Source organism: Alternaria arbusti (genome assembly GCF_024043155.1).
Source record: "Alternaria arbusti strain BMP 1465 chromosome Unknown scaffold_5, whole genome shotgun sequence".
Lineage (NCBI taxonomy): Eukaryota > Fungi > Ascomycota > Dothideomycetes > Pleosporales > Pleosporaceae > Alternaria > Alternaria arbusti.
In genome coordinates, this window is record NW_026249945.1 from 376,971 (window position 1) to 394,489 (window position 17,519).

The 17,519-nt window shown below is 52.7% G+C and overlaps 7 protein-coding genes across 7 annotated transcripts; 3 read left to right on the plus strand and 4 right to left on the minus strand.

The window, feature by feature from the left end:
* Positions 1–606: 606 nt before the first annotated feature.
* On the plus strand, positions 607–2,147 carry J4E86_004629 (uncharacterized protein; the record flags this gene model as incomplete). Its single annotated transcript, XM_051445167.1, has 3 exons — positions 607–860; positions 914–2,001; positions 2,056–2,147. 3 exons carry the CDS (start codon positions 607–609, stop codon positions 2,145–2,147), a joined length of 1,434 nt encoding a protein of 477 aa, XP_051303264.1.
* A 1,793-nt stretch (positions 2,148–3,940) lies between these two features.
* Positions 3,941–5,767, minus strand: J4E86_004630 (uncharacterized protein; the record flags this gene model as incomplete). Its single annotated transcript, XM_051445168.1, has 4 exons — positions 3,941–4,141; positions 4,319–4,456; positions 4,509–5,503; positions 5,569–5,767. The coding sequence occupies 4 exons, from the start codon at positions 5,765–5,767 to the stop codon at positions 3,941–3,943; spliced, it is 1,533 nt and encodes a 510-aa protein (XP_051303265.1).
* A 1,271-nt stretch (positions 5,768–7,038) lies between these two features.
* On the minus strand, positions 7,039–8,121 carry J4E86_004631 (uncharacterized protein; the record flags this gene model as incomplete). The annotated part of the gene is made up of 2 exons (XM_051445169.1): positions 7,039–7,883; positions 7,941–8,121. The coding sequence occupies 2 exons, from the start codon at positions 8,119–8,121 to the stop codon at positions 7,039–7,041; spliced, it is 1,026 nt and encodes a 341-aa protein (XP_051303266.1).
* Positions 8,122–8,407: 286 nt separating this feature from the next.
* Positions 8,408–10,559, plus strand: J4E86_004632 (uncharacterized protein; the record flags this gene model as incomplete). Its single annotated transcript, XM_051445170.1, has 2 exons — positions 8,408–8,649; positions 8,699–10,559. 2 exons carry the CDS (start codon positions 8,408–8,410, stop codon positions 10,557–10,559), a joined length of 2,103 nt encoding a protein of 700 aa, XP_051303267.1.
* Positions 10,560–11,241: 682 nt separating this feature from the next.
* J4E86_004633 (uncharacterized protein) lies at positions 11,242–12,378 on the plus strand (the record flags this gene model as incomplete). Its single annotated transcript, XM_051445171.1, has 1 exon — positions 11,242–12,378. One exon carries the CDS (start codon positions 11,242–11,244, stop codon positions 12,376–12,378), a length of 1,137 nt encoding a protein of 378 aa, XP_051303268.1.
* Positions 12,379–13,176: 798 nt separating this feature from the next.
* J4E86_004634 (uncharacterized protein) lies at positions 13,177–13,996 on the minus strand (the record flags this gene model as incomplete). Its single annotated transcript, XM_051445172.1, has 2 exons — positions 13,177–13,242; positions 13,316–13,996. The coding sequence occupies 2 exons, from the start codon at positions 13,994–13,996 to the stop codon at positions 13,177–13,179; spliced, it is 747 nt and encodes a 248-aa protein (XP_051303269.1).
* A 1,009-nt stretch (positions 13,997–15,005) lies between these two features.
* Positions 15,006–15,777, minus strand: J4E86_004635 (uncharacterized protein; the record flags this gene model as incomplete). The annotated part of the gene is made up of 2 exons (XM_051445173.1): positions 15,006–15,182; positions 15,289–15,777. 2 exons carry the CDS (start codon positions 15,775–15,777, stop codon positions 15,006–15,008), a joined length of 666 nt encoding a protein of 221 aa, XP_051303270.1.
* Between the last annotated feature and the right edge of the window lie 1,742 nt (positions 15,778–17,519).

Consider the following 17,519-nt stretch of genomic DNA (forward strand, 5'->3'; position numbering starts at 1 on the left):
TGTGCCGTGGCGCCCGAGATCCAAGTCAACTCTCCAACGTCAAGCCTCAAGCACAAGCCTAGCCACGGCCGGTCAAATCCTTCCGTATCCCTAGCGGTGTGTGGCTTTCCCCCCTGGCACGTTGACTGCAAGGCTGTCACACTAGTTCTGCGCCTATCTCATCTTTCCTGACGTACCTGCGTCTAAACGAACGCTAGCAACAGCCACGCTACCGTGCACTATTTCCAAGACCGTAACAAGCGACTGGGATGAAACTGCCATGGGCACTGCCCGCCCCTTGCACTTGCAGAAGCCATCACGTCGAGAACGGCAGATACGCCTAGAGCCTGTTGAATGTTCTAAATCTAGGCTTTTGGAATCCGTGAACCTCGCTCTTCCCGACGCCGCTTGAGCCTACTATCGATTTATCGGTGCCGCATACTCAGCGCGGCGCTCGCTCGGCTTGTGGTATCGATACTTCAGCTCCCAACAACGTCCCCTGCGTTGTTTTGTGTACTCTTCCAATCTCCTTAGACGAGGTCGCGTACGGCAATAAACTACCTTGCCCATCGCTAACACTTTGGCATTTCCATTCCGCTTTTGATACCTTCATTCTACAGTACGACAATGCCTTCCTTCTTCAAGCGCAACAAGAAGGCCAGCCCTGAGGAGGACGCACCGCCTCAGGCCCACTCCCAAGATGTCCCAGACCTTCCTGCCGGCATGTCACAAAGGATGCGTCCCGAGTCCTCAAACCAGGGAGCATACATTCCCAGAAACCCTTCCAACCTGTCATTCGGTCCTATATATGGGAGCCAGATCAGCGCTTCCGAAATACGGAAACAACCGCGACCCTTCAGAAGCTACAGGCTACGGGGAGAGTATGTACTACCCATTCCACCCGCTGTCAACTTGTATCTAATTTCCATGTTAGGCGTGAGCAGCCATGGGTCGACGACCCAAGGATGAAGAAGACCAAGGTCGGCAACTGGATCACCCTTGGCTTCATCATCATCGGCTTCTGTGTCAGTGGATACATCATGTACACTGGTGTGCAAGAGGCCCAAATACCTGAGCAATGTCTTATCATGGAAGACAACTTCGAGAAGATTGACCCTGCCAACTGGGGCTACGAGATCCAGACTGGCGGCTACGGAAACGGAGAGTTTGACTGGACTACCAACGACCCCAAGAACAGCTTCGTCGACGCAGAAGGTCTTCACATTGTCCCAACCCTCACCACCGAATCGACCAGTATTACCGAGGAGCAGATTGTCAATGGCTACACACTGAACATCACCAAGGCAGACGGCGACGGCTCTTGCACATCCAGCGACTACAAGTCTTGCGGTATCCGCTCCAACTCGACCACTGGAACTATCATTCCTCCTGTTCGATCCGCACGCATGACAACCAAGGGCAAGAAGTCGATCAAATACGGCCGCGTCGAGGTTGTGGCAAAGACAGCCAAGGGTGACTGGCTCTGGCCCGCCATCTGGATGATGCCCGAAGAGGACAAGTACGGTGAATGGCCTCGCAGTGGAGAAATCGACATTGCTGAGTTCCGCGGTAACTCGTACAAGTACCCTGAGGGTCGTGACTTCGTTTCCTCTACGCTTCACTGGGGTCCCGACTACAAGCACGACGGCTACATCAACACCCACGGTACCGCCTTCTTCCGCCGCACAGACTTCGCTTCCAGCTGGCACACATTCGGTATGGAATGGACCGAGAACTACCTCATGTTGTACCTCGACAGCCGTCTCAAGCAGGTCATGTACTTCAAGTTCAATGAGAAGAACAAGCTGTGGAACAAGGGTGGCTTCAACGGTCTGACCACCAGCAACGGCACTCTCTTCGAGGACCCCTGGAAGCAGGGCGGTAAGAACGCGCCTTTCGACGAGAAGTTTTACCTCATCCTTAACGTCGCCGTCGGTGCGCAAAACGGATGGTTCTTTGACGGCGAGGGCAACAAGCCGTGGGTTGATGGCAGTGACTTTGCTGTCCGCGACTTCTGGAATGGTATGTTCACACCCACTTCGCAACACTATGATCATTATGCTAACTCTGCAATAGCTAAGGATGACTGGCTCCCAACTTGGGGCGAGGGCACCGAGCGCGGCATGACTGTCAAGTCTGTCAAGATGTGGCAGGCCGGCAAGTGCTAGACCACGGGCGTCTGACTGCCGAACGCTCCTTCCTTTTTCTATCCGATAACCCCACGGGTCCACCTCGCACTATAAACCTGGTTCACGATCACGGACGTATCACATTTCTTTTTCACAACGTCAGTCAGGGCACAAGGGCACATTAGATGAACGTTTCCTATTTCTTTTCCTCCCTGGCATGGTAGAGGCGCCGAGGCGTCTTGGGCATCAAACGTCCGCATCGAACGTTTTACAGATAAGGACAAAACAATACTGTAGTATCTAATAGATTTTTTTCTCACCAATCGCTTCTATACAATCACACCACTCCCATGCAGCTTACGTGCAGCGGAAGTTGACAGCCTAGCGACAGGCCTCCAGCGACACGACATAAACGAATTCACCGTCGTGCATAATCGCCGTATGTACGACGCATCTCGTATCCGCAATCATGGTCCCACAAGCCTCGCGAAGCATCCACTCCAGCCTCGCATCGAAGACACTCGCAGCTTCGCGTCCATCACTTGCATGTCGCGTCAGCACTCGTGTCTCACCTTCCTTCCCTGACCCAGCGAACACGCAAACAATGCACCCCCGCGCATCTCCATGTCCATCGCCCGTTCTCGCCTTTGCCCAGCTATGCATCGCACCCCTGAGAAAATCACGTACGGTATCGATGCCAAAGCGCGATAAACTTTCTGTTGAACATTCGCACTAATCTCCACACGACTTAGCCAGCGACTCAGTCTCCTAAGCCAAATGCAGTAGTCGCAACGCTAATCCTGGCGAATCAGAGGCCTTGGGCGCGAGCACGACTCCCACCTGTTTAAGTTGCTGCAGGGGCTCACCGGCGGAGGCGCTTCCGCTTATCTGTACACGGGAGCGCACGAACTGCGCCGCATCATCCCGATTTTGATTGTCTCGTCCCACTTGTCCCACAGTTGGCAGGCCGGTACCCAGGTAAGTTGGCAACTGGGAGGGTGTTTACTTTTTTGGGACCTTCTGGGGTTGGCCGTTTCAGTCTCCGCAGGAGGTTTTGTTTGCTTTTCCGAACTTCCAAGTCCGCAGGCGTGGGATCAGGGGCGTGGCTAGGGTACCGAGATTCGCTCATGGTTCATCACAGGTATGATGAAAGAGGGGTTGCCTACTTGGACTACATACCGTGAAGGAGGGGCAGCGACTAGCCAACACCCTCTCATCTCTCGTGCATATTCCAACATCATGGTGTGCTTACAATCAAGGCATCATCCACTCCGGCGTCCAACGTCCAACACCAATCTCCCTACTTTCAGGTTTTTTCTTGTCGCTCATCAACCGCGGCAACAGCCTTGCTAGGCAGCCACGCGAGGGATTTACCGGTGGCAACTTGTCTGCTCCATCGCCTTGCATACTGCAAGCCAGAACCCATGATGAGGCGGGCTGAGGACAACGTGGGACGGCACAATCCGCGGAGGCTTCGGCTGGGCGCCACGGTATTCCAGAAGGTGTAGATTGCAACTCGGAGCGCCACCAGGGCTTCTCACAATATACAATACTTCGTCTATGCATTGCGATGCTCGCTAGCCCTAGCACTTGCAGCAACGGGGTAAGTACTTTTTACTTTGCGATTGGGCTGTTATCTGCCAGCTCACATCGGGCCTATGATACCTTGCAGTTCCACTCCGCTACTGCACGTTACCATGTCAATCTCGTCCTCGATTGCTCAACTACTCTATCTGTCATTCCAAGTATAGCAACCGACAATCACAGTCGCACCCAGAACCGGGTACTCAGCTACCCGACGGGCCGTCGCTGCTGCGATACGCCCCTCAACATCAGAGGCCCTGTCGCCTTACCATAACCTTGACTTGGAAATCCCTCGGCTTGACGAACCAGTAATTTGTCGTTTCCCAATCTGCAGCCTGCAGGTGGGGGGCGAGCGAAAAATCAAAGTCGCGCACCAGCATGGGGATTAGCTTGGACATTTCCAAGTGCGAGATATGTCTTCCGATGCACGTTCGCGAGCCTAGACCAAACTGTTGCCACTTTTGTTAGCCGCTGTCCATCGTGAGAGAAAAGAGATGAAGGATTTGGTGAGGCTGGCTGAGATGGCGAAAGAGGCAATGGTGAACGAGTGGCGTTATGTTTGTGGAAACGACGACGCAGCGGTCGGCAGAAGCCGAGCAAGGTGACATTCGGGTGCTACGACTTACCGGCATCCAGTTGCGGTCCATGAGACTAAGCTTTTCTTTATCGGAGCTGAGCCAGCGCTCAGGTCTGAACACGTCTGCGTCAGGGCCGAAAACAGATGTGTTGCGGTGAGCCACCCAGGAGTTGATTCCGACAATAGTCTACACAAGCAGTCAGCCTAGAGAGCGCGATTTGACATGCACGGCAACTTACGCCCTCGGGAAAGAACTGATCACATATGCTCGCTCCTCCAGCGGGTACCACGCGCTCGAGTGGTAGGCCAGTAGCCGGGTGCATTCGCAGCGCCTCCTTCATGACGGCTTGAAGATACGGCATTTCCTGGCTTTCCTTGAATGTGATGTAGTGGCCAATCCTGCCTTCGCGTTTCCGCTCGTCGATCTCTTGACGCAGAGTCTCGAATGTTTGCGGGAACTTGAGTAGGTAGTACAGGATTGCGGAGAGACTGATAGCTGTAGTATCTGAACCAGCGACCATGTTCGACACGCAGCCCATGCTGAGATGGTACATTGTAAACGCCTTGGGGTCATCTGCATTCTTCTTGAAGAATTTGGAAAGGAAGTCCATGCTCGTCTTGCCTTCCTCAATGCCATCGACAGGAATGGCTTTGGTCTGCTCCTTCTCGTGTTCCGCAATGCGCTCTTGCGTGAACTTCATGACATACGCCCTCCCAGTGCCTGTCGGACCAGCCAGCCAATTTCGGATGGGAAAGAGATATTTGTGCAGCCAGGAGAAGATGCCTGTAAAGGTAGCGTACCACAAGTGATCTTCGAGAGCCGCAATCACGCCACGGATATCCTCACCCCTATCCAAAAAGCCCAGTCGCTTCGAGTATGTGATCAATCCAATAACATCGAAGGCATAGCATTGCAGCCAATGCCCCATGTCGGCATACGCACCCGCACTCGCTACCTCCTGGAGGCGCTGGCTGAACAGGTCTGTGCACTCGTCGACGTACGGCTCGTAGCTGACGAGCGATGACATTGTGTATGCGCTTTGATATTGCCTCCGGTTCTCGCTGTGTCTTGGTATGGATTGGTCGGCGAAGAGGGACCACTGCGAGGGCGACGGGTTCTGCCAGGTTGCGTACCACGAAGACTTTGGAAATTTGGCGCCATGCCCGTAGACAGTCTTCTGGGCATCGGGAGAGGAGAGGGAGTATCGATTCGGACCGTAGCGGACTATTTCGCCTGTGGTAGTAGTGTAAGTATTGTATCGGGACAGATCAGGAACAGGCCGGCAGGGTCCAACTCACCATGCTTTCGATGCAGCTCAATGTTGTCCTGTTCAAAGCCTCCTCTTCTCACTCTCCAAAGATACCACAGGTCTGTAAACCGCGTTGCGGCTGGTCCAGGTACATTTCGCAATGGTGAAGATACATTTTTGAAGAACGGAAAGAGGATGCGCGCGACAACTGCTACGACAGCTGCGAATGCAAGAACTTCGGAATGCATTTTGACAAACTCAGTCACATATACAACAGCAGTCTAACCGCGATGTGCTCTTATAGCTTCCGCGACGCATTTCGCGCGATTTGCTACATGTTTAGGCTCGTCCTCGCTGTGCGGGGAAGCGATGACGCGCGGAGAAGGGCGGATGGCGGGAGCGGGATGTGGAGCGGAGTCTAGCATGCTCGTACGAACATTGGAGGGATTCTGGAGACTTCACATCAAATGCGTTCGGCATATACTGGTCATTTCGCGGTTGAGACATGATACAGCGGACCGCGTTGTTAGGTGAATGCGATTGATGTGCAGACATCAAAGTCGTGTAGCCGAGGTAAACGCGTACTTGACACGAACTGCATCCGATGAAGAAGCACCACCATTCCACTATGTCAACACTAAGTATGCCTACGGATTGTTCTATCTTCAGATGATCTGACTGTTCTACAGGAAGCTGGGGAATAATCAGGAGAATCAAGGTTCTCAAACTCACCAACCATCTGAGCCATTGCTGCATGCATCCTGCCCCCTGTGATCGCATCAACGAAATTTTGGTGTCGCGTATCTGCAAGTATTCATAGCTCCACTCTAGGTACAGGGCGTCCATTTATGCAACAGCATTTGTGTATTGGCCCAGACGAGCAGAATAGATACCACGGGGAGTACTCTGCACTCTCCTCCACATTCCGACTAGAAACCAGATTAGACAAAGGTCTTGGGGAAACCGCTCATCTATCGTGAACATCGGGTCATCTGGGACCGAACACGTTGAGATTCCTGTTCTGGCGGTCGTACCATCGGGAAGATGCGACTGCGCAACTCTTCACATCTACAGAGCCGGACTGGGTTTCCTCATCACCACCCTGAGGTTCCATTCCGCAGCAGTAAACCAGCGATAACGCTTTCTGGATACATCTAATTAGTCGCATATCTGCCCTCGAGGCCCATGGACATCGTGCGGACCCGGTAAGGTTTTTTATGGCAGCAGCAGCAATGACATCACCCAGTTAGCTTCTATACAAGTAGCACACAAGGTACCAACACGCAAACTTTTGGTATCGCGGTCATCAGCTGAGCCTGGAATATGAAAGTCATGAAACGTGATCCAAAAGGGCGACATCGATGCAAGGACGCATTGGCATGATATTTGAGCTGCGATTGCAGCATCTAGGCGTTACTGCTACGATGAGCAATTCATGACCGACAAACAGGTCAATGCGGAAGATAAATGTGTCATTGCAAACGCAGTGAAAATTAATCATTTTGTATCATGTCCATATCTAGAAGGCGAGCTGCCACATGTCGGTCAGACGCTCGTTGTTCTCACCAAGCCCACCATGGATGATGACGCTGTCGTTGCCGCTCTCAGCCTTGACCACATCAGCATCAAACCAACCACGGGGGTCAGGAGTACCATCACTGCCATCGGGGTGTAGTTGAGTCCACCACTTCTCGCTGATGTCATAGATCCAGACATCTTTCAACATCTTGCCTGCACCAGCATGACCGAGCGATGAAGGGTCATGTTCACCGAAGAGAGTAAGGAGCTTGTCTTTTCGAGCCAGCTTGACTGGCAGAAGAACACAGACACTGCGAGCTTCAGGTCCATCGTTGCCATCCGCTTTGAATGTGTCAGTTGACCAAGAATTGTTGGCAAGGTCGAAGACGTCGATACTACCACCCTGCTCCGTGGTTCCATCAAATCCATTCATCCTGTAAAGCTTTCCACCACTGTAAGCGATAGAAGTTCCTCCTCGATGTGGTGCCGGAGCGTCGGGGGCTTGTTTCCATGTACGTTCGGTGATGTTGAACATCCACAGATCTGAGAGACGGCCACTTGCGGGACATCCAGCATGGAGGAAGAAGGTGTCTTTGCCATCACTAGTAGAGCAGTGATAACTGCGAGCTGGTGGATATGGCGCAGATGAATCAGCAGGCATGATCTTGGACCAGGCTGAGCTTGAGGGGTCGAAGCACCACACTGCGCCATCTTCCTCTATTGGGGCCATGTCGATGCCACCCCGACCAGAGAAAAGGTACATTTTCCCATTCAGTACAGCTGATGCACTTCCAACGCGAGGAGTGGGCGCAGAAGAAACAGCCTTCGTTTCCAAACGCTTTGCGTCTGTGGCGTCGTTAGTGCTGTACCTTGATGGCCTACTACAATGAGGGGAAGTAATACCAGACTTGAGCGAGACAATATCGACTTTATCATCCAGCGGCTCCCTTGGCTTCACTTCACCACCGAAGATGCAGACATGATCGTCGATAACGGAAAGGACTTGGGAAGATCGGCGCAGACGTTCGTCGTCGAGAAGACGCTTCCAGGAACCTTTGAGCGTACTGATGGGCATCATAGGCATCGTTGCAGTTTGTGAACTCTGAACTGGAACGGACAGCAAGTGACTATGTCAAACTTGTAGTCCTAGATTAGTGATATATAGCTCAGATCAAAATCGAGGATTGCGTCATGTGCGGGTGGTAATACACCTGCTGTTTGCAGTGACATGCTGGTGAATCTAGAAGTGGAGAAGGGGCTAAGCAAATAGGGTTAGGCTCGAGTGCAGGGATCGTCATCGCCCTAGCTCCTTCCAAAAGTTCGCGACCATGGCATTTGACGCGCGAACACATGCGCCTCAACACGCCATCATGAGGCTTCGACTGACGGTCCAGCGGAATGGCCTGCCTGCCGCCAACATACTCTGGAGCGTGCCCGAAACGAACAGCACGCAGGCATACACCATTACGCGTCTGCTCGAGGATGTCAACCACATTATCCCGCTAGAGGCCGAGCACTGGGGCCTGGAGCACTATGTCGTCGAGGTGGGCGGCTTCGAGTGCCTGCACTTTATGCCCGTCACGAATGCGCTCAAAGAAGACGACCATGTTTCGTATGTGATTCCTAAATCTCTACACTAACATCTGCTAACAGCCTCCCAGCATCCGCCCACTCATGACTGCCGAAGTACGCGCGCGCACCCTCACCGGCCGGGATCAAATATCAGACGGAGGCCAACATCTCGTCGATGGCGTTCCCTTCGGTCGACCCTACCTGCGACAACCAAATCGACCTGCTGTTCGCATACCTCCGCGCAAACGACGCCGACTGGACGATGGGCAGTCCGACGACGATACTGAAGCTGTGGGACTTTTAACGGAGCATGGAGAACCATCCGAATTGCGCGACGATGTTGCGACGCTGAACGGTCACAAAGGGTCGGGAAATAAAGCATCAAGGGCGCAACGGGTAGTCAAGTCGGTGCAGTTCGAGCAGCCAGAGATGGATGATTCGGACGACAGCGAGGAAGATGATGATGACTTTGCACCCGAAGAAGCAGAGGAGGAGGCGTCCTCTTCAGACGACTCGGACTCGGACTCAGACTCAGACTCAGATTCAGAGGCAGACGCAACGGCAAAGGCAAAGTCGGACGCGTCGTCTAGCGCCTCAGATACCTCAGGTTCAGATTCAGAGACAGACACCTCGAGCGATTCCGACTCCGACTCCGACGATAGCGACGCAAGCTCCCCGCCCGATGTCTTGTCTTCCAAAGACGGTCGCAAGACCAAAGCAGCCACAACGCATGTACCCCCCGGAGATGGACTCAAAGTTACAAAGCTGAGGAACTCGCGACGTACAAGAGCTAATCGTCTGCGTAGTCTCAAGGCGTCGGGCAAGCTTCCCGAAACCGCTACGTTCAGTGACCTGACCGCCTACGAAGACGGCAGGTATGGTCTGGATGAGGAGGAACCTCGACACACACAACCTTTTGCCAAATCCCAAGGCAAGAGAAAACGATTAGACGAAGATGAGCCGGCAGAGGAGGTCGCGGAAGACACAACAGAGCTGGAGCGAAGGAAACGGGACCTGATGGCGAGGTTCGGAGAAAGCACAGAAGCGACGGCACCAGCGGACGAGGCCATACAGCCAACGACTCCGGTCGTTGAGAAAGCCACTACTACCCTAGTGGAAGAAGAGCCACCAGCGAAGAAAGAGCCTACCTCCAGAAGACTGCGACCAGACACCCGCGCCATTGGTCGGATACTTGCTCGACAGGCTGGGCCTGTTCGGAAGACAAAAGCGAAGGCACCGACACCTGAGCCTGAAGAGTGGTCAAATCCCGATTTCTGGAAGACACGGATCAATCTCTCGGCGTTTGAATGCTGGGAAGAGGACTTTGAGCTCAGCGCCCCGCCCTTCCCGTTTCAGCAGCACTGGGACCCAGCCAGCAAGCTTATGCATGACAAGGCTAGGAAAAAGAAGCAAAAGAGGCGGAGTAACGTGCAGCAGGAGGCAACGCCAGTAGAAGAGGAGGAGGAGGAAGAGAAGATCATCTTAGACTACGACGATGCTCCCACAACGAACCCCGACTCTGAGTCCATCAACGCAGCCGTCGAGGACCAGCTGCGTCAAGATCTTGCAATGGCTGCGCAGTCTGATCTGCCACCACTTCCTGAAGACATGAGCACCCTGCCAGATCTCACGTCGTCCGACATGAAGGCTGGCGCTGTCATTGCCTGCAAATTCTTTACTGTGAATCCCGTCACTGTTACACCCGAGATTAGCGGATACAAGACAGCTACTGTAGAGCAAGAAGGCGACTCAGGCCCTGGCGCTGGTACGATCCAGCTCAAGATTGCTTTGCGCGATCTCCCAAAGAGGGAGAAGAAGTTTGACAGCAAAGGCAATCGCATCTACAACGCGGCCGACGCTCTCCTCATGGAAGAGGACGACGAGGATGAGGGCTTGTGGGAAGGCTCATTTGGCGAGCTACTTGAAGCGAAGCTTGTGAAGGCTGCATAAGTGATACCACGAGGTATGCGTCGTTGCTTGGTCGACCGTTCGTATGGTTATCGGCCACATGAAACACCCTCTATCTTGCTTCATCGTACATCTTTAAATATACCCAATTTCATCTACTTTTGACATTTGGGTAGGTGCACGGTCCGTGAATCCGAGTGTGGTGTCGCGAACTGGAGTTTGGTGAGGTTACCCCGCCGAACGTCATGCAAACCCCTCCAGGTCCAGAAGCTGCAGAGCTGACAGCCACCGGCACTACTCATTACCACGGGATAAGTTTCCCATGGCGAGCGTCTCATGTACACAGGGTCTTTGCCTGCGTTTGATGTTTCCTACAAGCCTTCGCCGGCGGTGTGACTTCCCTTCGGAGCAAGTTGCCCGCGCCCGCTATTCCTCGGCGACCCCAATTCAGGGTCTTAGCCCCAAAATTGTAACTGCCGTGGCCCACTAGTTTCATGATTAGACGTGGACGGGTCGTTATGCGATGGAGAACCGACGAGGCCGTGTACGAATTTTCGGCAGATGCGTCCCGTCTCGTCATCTTATTGCTAAGCCTCTAGCCAAACTACAGCACCATTGTGTCTGACGGACAAACTATTGCATAGCAAAAACCACAATATCTCATGTAAGAGTTGATGCCGCGATAGTGCCACAGCATGCTAACCGTCGTACAGAACTAGACACAATGCCTCTTCCCACTGGTGTATATCGGGCCGACCACGTCGGCTCCTTCCTCCGCCCCAAAGCCGTCCTCGAAGCGCGTACAAAGGCAGCCAACGGTGAGATCACCGCCGACGAGCTCCGCAATGTCGAAGACGAACACATCAAGTACGTCGCAAAGAAGCAAATAGAGAGCGGTCTCCGATCCATCACCGACGGCGAGTTCCGCCGCGCATACTTCCATCTCGACTTCCTCAAGCACGTCGAAGGGATCGAGGAGAAGGGTCAAGTGGGAAACATCAGGCACAAGGATGGCTTCTCGCCCCCAACACTGGTCGTAAAGGGAAAGCTGGCCCACCCCGAGGCCATTCAGGTCAAGGACTTCCAGTTTCTTGAGCAAGCGATCAAAGAAAATGGCGGCAAGGCGAGCACAAAAGTCGCCATCCCATCGCCAACAATGGTGCACTTCCGTGGTGGACGCGCCTCGATCGACATCTCCGCATACCCCGACCTCGATGTCTTCTTCGAGGACCTCGCCCGCGTATACCAGGAGGAGCTAGACAGCCTGTACAAGGCTGGCTGCCGCTTCGTCCAACTCGACGACACCAACCTGGCCTACCTATGCGACCCCGACATGCGCAAAGCCGCCGAGCAGGAACGCAACGAAGACCTCAGCACCCTCCCCCGCAAATACGCCGAGCTCATCAACAAGGCTATCGAGAAGCGACCTGCAGACATGAAGATCGGCATCCACCTCTGCCGCGGCAACTACCGCTCCAAGTGGTTCGCCTCTGGCGGCTACGAGCCCGTCTCAGAAGTTCTCTTCAAGGAGCTCAACGTTGATGCCTACTTCCTCGAGTACGACGATGCGCGATCTGGCGACTTCTCCCCGCTGCGCCATCTGCCCGAGCACAAGGTCGTTGTGCTCGGTGTCATGAGCAGCAAGAAGAACACCCTAGACGATAAGGAGGAGATCATCAAGAGGCTACATGAGGCGGCTAAGGTTGCCCCCAAGGGTCTCGATCAGCTTTGCGTGAGCCACCAGTGTGGATTCAGCTCAACAGCTGAGGGTAACGAGTTGACGGAGGAGGAGCAATGGGCTAAGGTGAAGCTGAGTGTAGAGATTGCCAAGCAGGTCTGGGGCGATGACATTAGCAAGTAAGAAGAGCTTTGTTTCGGTTGGGGGAGTTTGCGGTGCTGGTACTGAGATGAAAGCATGAGTACGGTGTTGTGTAAAAGTGGTCTGATCAGGTCTCAACGACTGATCCATGTATGTATTATTAAGTAACAGTTCAACCCCAGTGAGATCAAATGTATCAAATACAACAACATTGCCGCGTCATCACATGTCAGTGACATAATGAACAGCTGAAACCAGGCGGCCTTTTGCTCTGCAGTTCGCAGATCTCGTGTTGAGCGTTTTACTCAACAGGGTGGTCTTGCTACCCAAACCACAAGCTGTCATGGATGTTGCCTCTGCTGTTTCAGTTCCCTTCTACCTCTACAGCATACTTCTGTATGTCGCTCTTGTAAACATCTCTAAACAATCCCGGAATATCAAAGAAACAGACCTCGAAATATTTCGGACCACGATACTCCTGTTCTCGGTGCACGCGACAAACGTGAAAGTGCGTTATCAGAGCATCGAGTAACACGTTGATATTGTCATAATAGGCGTCTTTTCTGCTCTTGTTTGCATGGCCGTCACGGCAAGCCTGAGGAAGTACGGCTGGTGTGAGAGGCCCACGTTTCTGGTAATTTCGACCGAGGTAGACATGCCAGAGCGGTAGCTTCCTCAATCTCTGGTATATCGACTTCCATGATCCGTCCGTTAAGGTCGCTTCCGTTGCCTCGAACCACACCAATTTCTCGGCGCGCTTGAGAAATCCTCGGAGTCGGCTACCACTTAGGTACAGATCGGAAAGCTCTAGTGACTGCAAATGCTCGTACGAGCGGGCCATCATGTGTGTAGAGAATAGACTTTCGCAGCCATGGCATATCCTAAGCTCAGGAACTTCGTTGCACCCTAGGAGTTGTAGGCGTTCAACACTAGTAGTGGCAGCAACAACTTTCAATACATCGGGATGGACCGGGCGCACATTCTTGATGAGAGCTCCAACTTCGCGACTCTTCGCAACATCTCTGCCGTATGCATTTGGTGTTAAGAAGACAGCTTTCTTGATCCAAGGTCGAAATTCCGACAATGAGTCTGCAAACAGCGCCCATTCGGGCTTCTGAGAGTTCTCCAGCCAGAGATAGACATAGGCGACCTTCTCTGGAAACTGCGACAGCTGCAGTGCTCGCAGCACAGTTGTCTGTTCACTGACAACATGAGTCCCAAAGGGTAGCTCTAACTCGATGAAAGAGTCCGCGTCTTGACGTTGTCGGAAACATTGGGCGAGCATATGGGCGGCTTCACCAGACCTCACAAAGCTGTACTCGTCCTCGTGTAGCAGATACCATTCGTAGTCGCTTATCGTCTTGGGTTTTTTGAGCGGGCATACAGTTATGCGCACCATTCGATTGCGGAAGGCGGGGATACGGGACAAGTGTAGGAAGAGAGCAAGCGACGACGGCTCGAGATAAAAGCGGCATTCCTGGAGGCCGTACCGAATGCTTGCGTCGAACTCGGTCCTACCGTAGATGGCTTTGCATGTCGATCGCAGCGATCCAAAGTCTCTGTTCTTGTATGAATACTTGTTGTTGTTGGTACCCGACGCTCGTCCGAGGAAGCGACATACTCGGCTGAGGAGCTCTACTGGAAGCTCGATCAAGTCCATTCTGTCTTTCTGCTGGTGCTCCAATCAGGAAGATTGCCCTATATGGTCTCCAGAGGGTCAGTCAAATGATGGTAGGTTGAGGAGTGGGTTTATGTTGACTGAACGTGGAGAGCCAGAGTTGCTGTAGCCCCGAGGTCAAAAGCTGCCGCTGCCTAGGTGATAAAGCTTGTCCGTGCACCAACGATGACTACATGATTTGGTCAGACCACCAGTGAATATTGTCGACTATTCTTGAGTTGCTCTACGAGCTACGGTTATGAGAATTTAGCCTGCGCTCTCATATCTGTCTCCTAGCCGCGCACTGGTAACAGTACGCGAGCATGTATTGAAAGAATACGACTGAACCTAGAGAATACGCATTGTGTTCTTTGGGTGAATGTACAGAGGAATGAAGAGAGAAGGAGTACCCAAGGAGAGCGGAAGGGATGATGTCACCGCGCTAGGCCGGAAGAGAGTGTCGCTCTTTCTTCAGTTGCACTTGAGCAGGCATTCCACCCACAAACTACCCAGCCATCACAGAGACTAGATATGAAAAGTTTCTTTATCGGTGCTTGTTTCGCTGGCTTCTCTTCAAGGACCCATGGCCCGAAGGATGTGTCCACCCGTCTCCCGGCGCTAATATCGATGTCAGCAGCCAGACTTCCCGCAAGTGCGCTGACGCTTGCTGAGTAGCAAACATAGAGAGATGTACCCGAGATGAGAGGTATTAGAAGAGCGCTAGTGATAAGTTCCTACGACTTATACGCAGAGGCAAGGAATAGATGCAAAACACTCATATCGTGATGGTGGACTTTTGGACGAAAGTGACTTTACATTAACTATGCAATCGACCGTAAAGTGCAGCTGTCAAACAGAAACATGGCCAACCATGTGGTAATGACTGTCCTGAGACCTTTGAAGGCTCTACAAATACTGCCCATCGTCCTCGACACTCCTCCTCTACTCCATCCACAGATATCGTTCAGCTCCGAGAGCTTTCCGCCTGGTTATCTTTGGGCTGAAAGCCTATCTAAGCAGCAGCGACCATCTCGCGGCGGGCGAATCTGAGGTTCCTCTTGGTGATACCGCTGGCAATGCCTTGGTACTGGTTGATGCAAATAGTAAGAGTTCCGTCAAGGGCACCTGCTTCATCCTTGAAGTCTGCGGCGCGGGCCTCGAAGGTATCAATCAACATGAAGGCAATCGTCTGCGAAAGGCTGTTAGCGAGCAGACTCAAGGAATTACGTTCGAGTTCAACAGATAGTATCGGAGCGGGCGCTAGGCGTGAAAACTACAAGAGAAGAAAGACTTACATCAACGACCTTCTCGATCTGCCTGAGTACAGCCGCAACGGGCGCACCGACGAAAGGGACAGTACTGAACAAACCGGCCTTGCCAATGAGGATGTTGAGCAGCGCTTGATGAACTCGGACAAACTGTTTCTCGTCGTAAGCAACATGTATATCTGTGGAACAGATGGTACTCACTTCGCGGAAGGCTTCGAAGACGGCATCAGTAGAAGCGCCTGCGGGCTCTTTGGGCATGCCCTGCATCTGAGCGATGGCGGTGGTGGCGGTAGTTACAATGTCTGCGAAGCCCCTAATGATCTCGGGGAATGGTCCCTGACCGATGAGGAGCAGTTGTCCACTGACAATGGTGACGCTTTTGGCCGGCGCCTGAAGCGCCATGCTCTTCGTCGTAATAGATTTAATGTTGGTGACAACCTCAGCAGGCGTGATAGCAGCCGAGATAGGCACGGAGAAGGCCAAGGCGGCGGTGAAGAAGTTGCGGAATGAGACCATGATTGAGGTGGTAAGAAGCTGTGAAAGCGCTTGTTGGTGGTAGATGGTAGAAGTGAGGAGTGATGATTGCAGATGAAGGTGTGCGATACCTTCTTTTCATGGGAGACTGCGATGTCTTTATACCCGACGTGCGATGTAGCCAAGCTCGAGTCAACGGAGCAAATGCTTCCCGTAGTCCTGAACGACAACTAGGTTCGCTGATCCTCCTGTACACCGCGTTGAGATGCCAATCAAGCCCATAACCCAGAAGGTGGGTGATGTAGCGTACGCTACTGTCAAAAGAACAAAGTTTAATGACAAGTGAGGCCATGCACTACAATCCACTTTGCCTTGACCGAACACACTCTGATACCTGCATGTAGGCCTCTGAATCAGCTGGCAAAAGTTGCTTGGAGGTTGATTATAAGAGATCATTGATAGGAGTATGGCATAAGTTGACATATTTTTTCGTATCGTGTTGAAGCAGCTTTCAACTATCGTCAATAACCACTTTGCTCTCAGCATTGTGGTTGATGTTACCTAACAGTGATTATCGACAGGGTCTACCGAAATCGTCTCTGGCAGAGAGATCTGCCATGATCCATCGCCGAGTGGGGCTTTTGCGGCTGAATCTACACATGGCATTGCGATCATCGATTCCCACTACTCTCGTCTAATACATGATCAACAATTTACTCCCAGTGGATCAAGACACGCCGTATTGGGTAGAGAGCACTAACCGATATCAGGGCTAAGGGGCTCATGTCACTTCCCAACTTGCAGGGTGAGCTCAGACTACCCCAATCGCTTCACCGCACCAAGATTAGCCTTGCAGTAGCATAGTAGATCGCTACCTTCTGTGAACAAGGCTTCTTGTCGACATGCCCGAGTTCAGCTGAGGTTGTTCAGTTAGTAGCTCTTTGTTGGCAAGCGGCGCCCCACTGGAAAGGGTGTAGTGTAGTAGCGGTATCTACGGGTCGGCGATCCTTCTGCGGGCGTAGCCGTCGAACATCAGTGCGATGATGCAGCCGCCCGACATGCAGAAGCAGGCACCTACGATCGTCCAGTCAGAAACCCCAGCAACGAAGTAGGGTCGCCGAGCCTTATGCAGATCTGCTTTTTCCATGTCCGGAGCGGCCGCAACCAATGCCAAGTCACGTGGAGGCTTTTGTTGCCCCTCGTGTAGATGGCAATCTAGTCTCACAATGTACAACGGCATGCAGGTGACTACCTGGAAAAGGGAAATGCGACATGTTCGCTGCGTGGCGCGGTCCGCCAAAAGTAATACAAAGGGTCCGGCTGATGTGCTGTTGTTTTCTTTTGTACAAGTCAGGGCTCGGAATAATGCCGAGCCCGCTGAGTCGCGGACGCTCGCCGACACTAGCCGTACAGACAGCTCCTATACTTTGGCGAGGAGCTAGCTCCTGTGCTTGTTATGGTAGCTCAACTTCGGCGACTTCGCTGCACAATTTCTGCTGATTTGTAGCGACCGGAATACTCAACACATGTCGATTAGGAAATGAGAGACATGGTATTAAGAGTGAATGTCCAGATAGGTATAAATCGGCCGATCCTTCCCAGATAGCTACGTCAGCTCAAAGTTTGGTGAGATCGTACCTTACGCCAACACCATTAGCCGTAAAAACCACCGGTATATTGCCGGCGTACTTGATGTGATGCCAGCTTGTGCTTAACCACCAACTAATTGCAGAGGCGCATTTGCTGCGGGTATTCACTCGCGACCGTTGTGACCAACCCTGTAA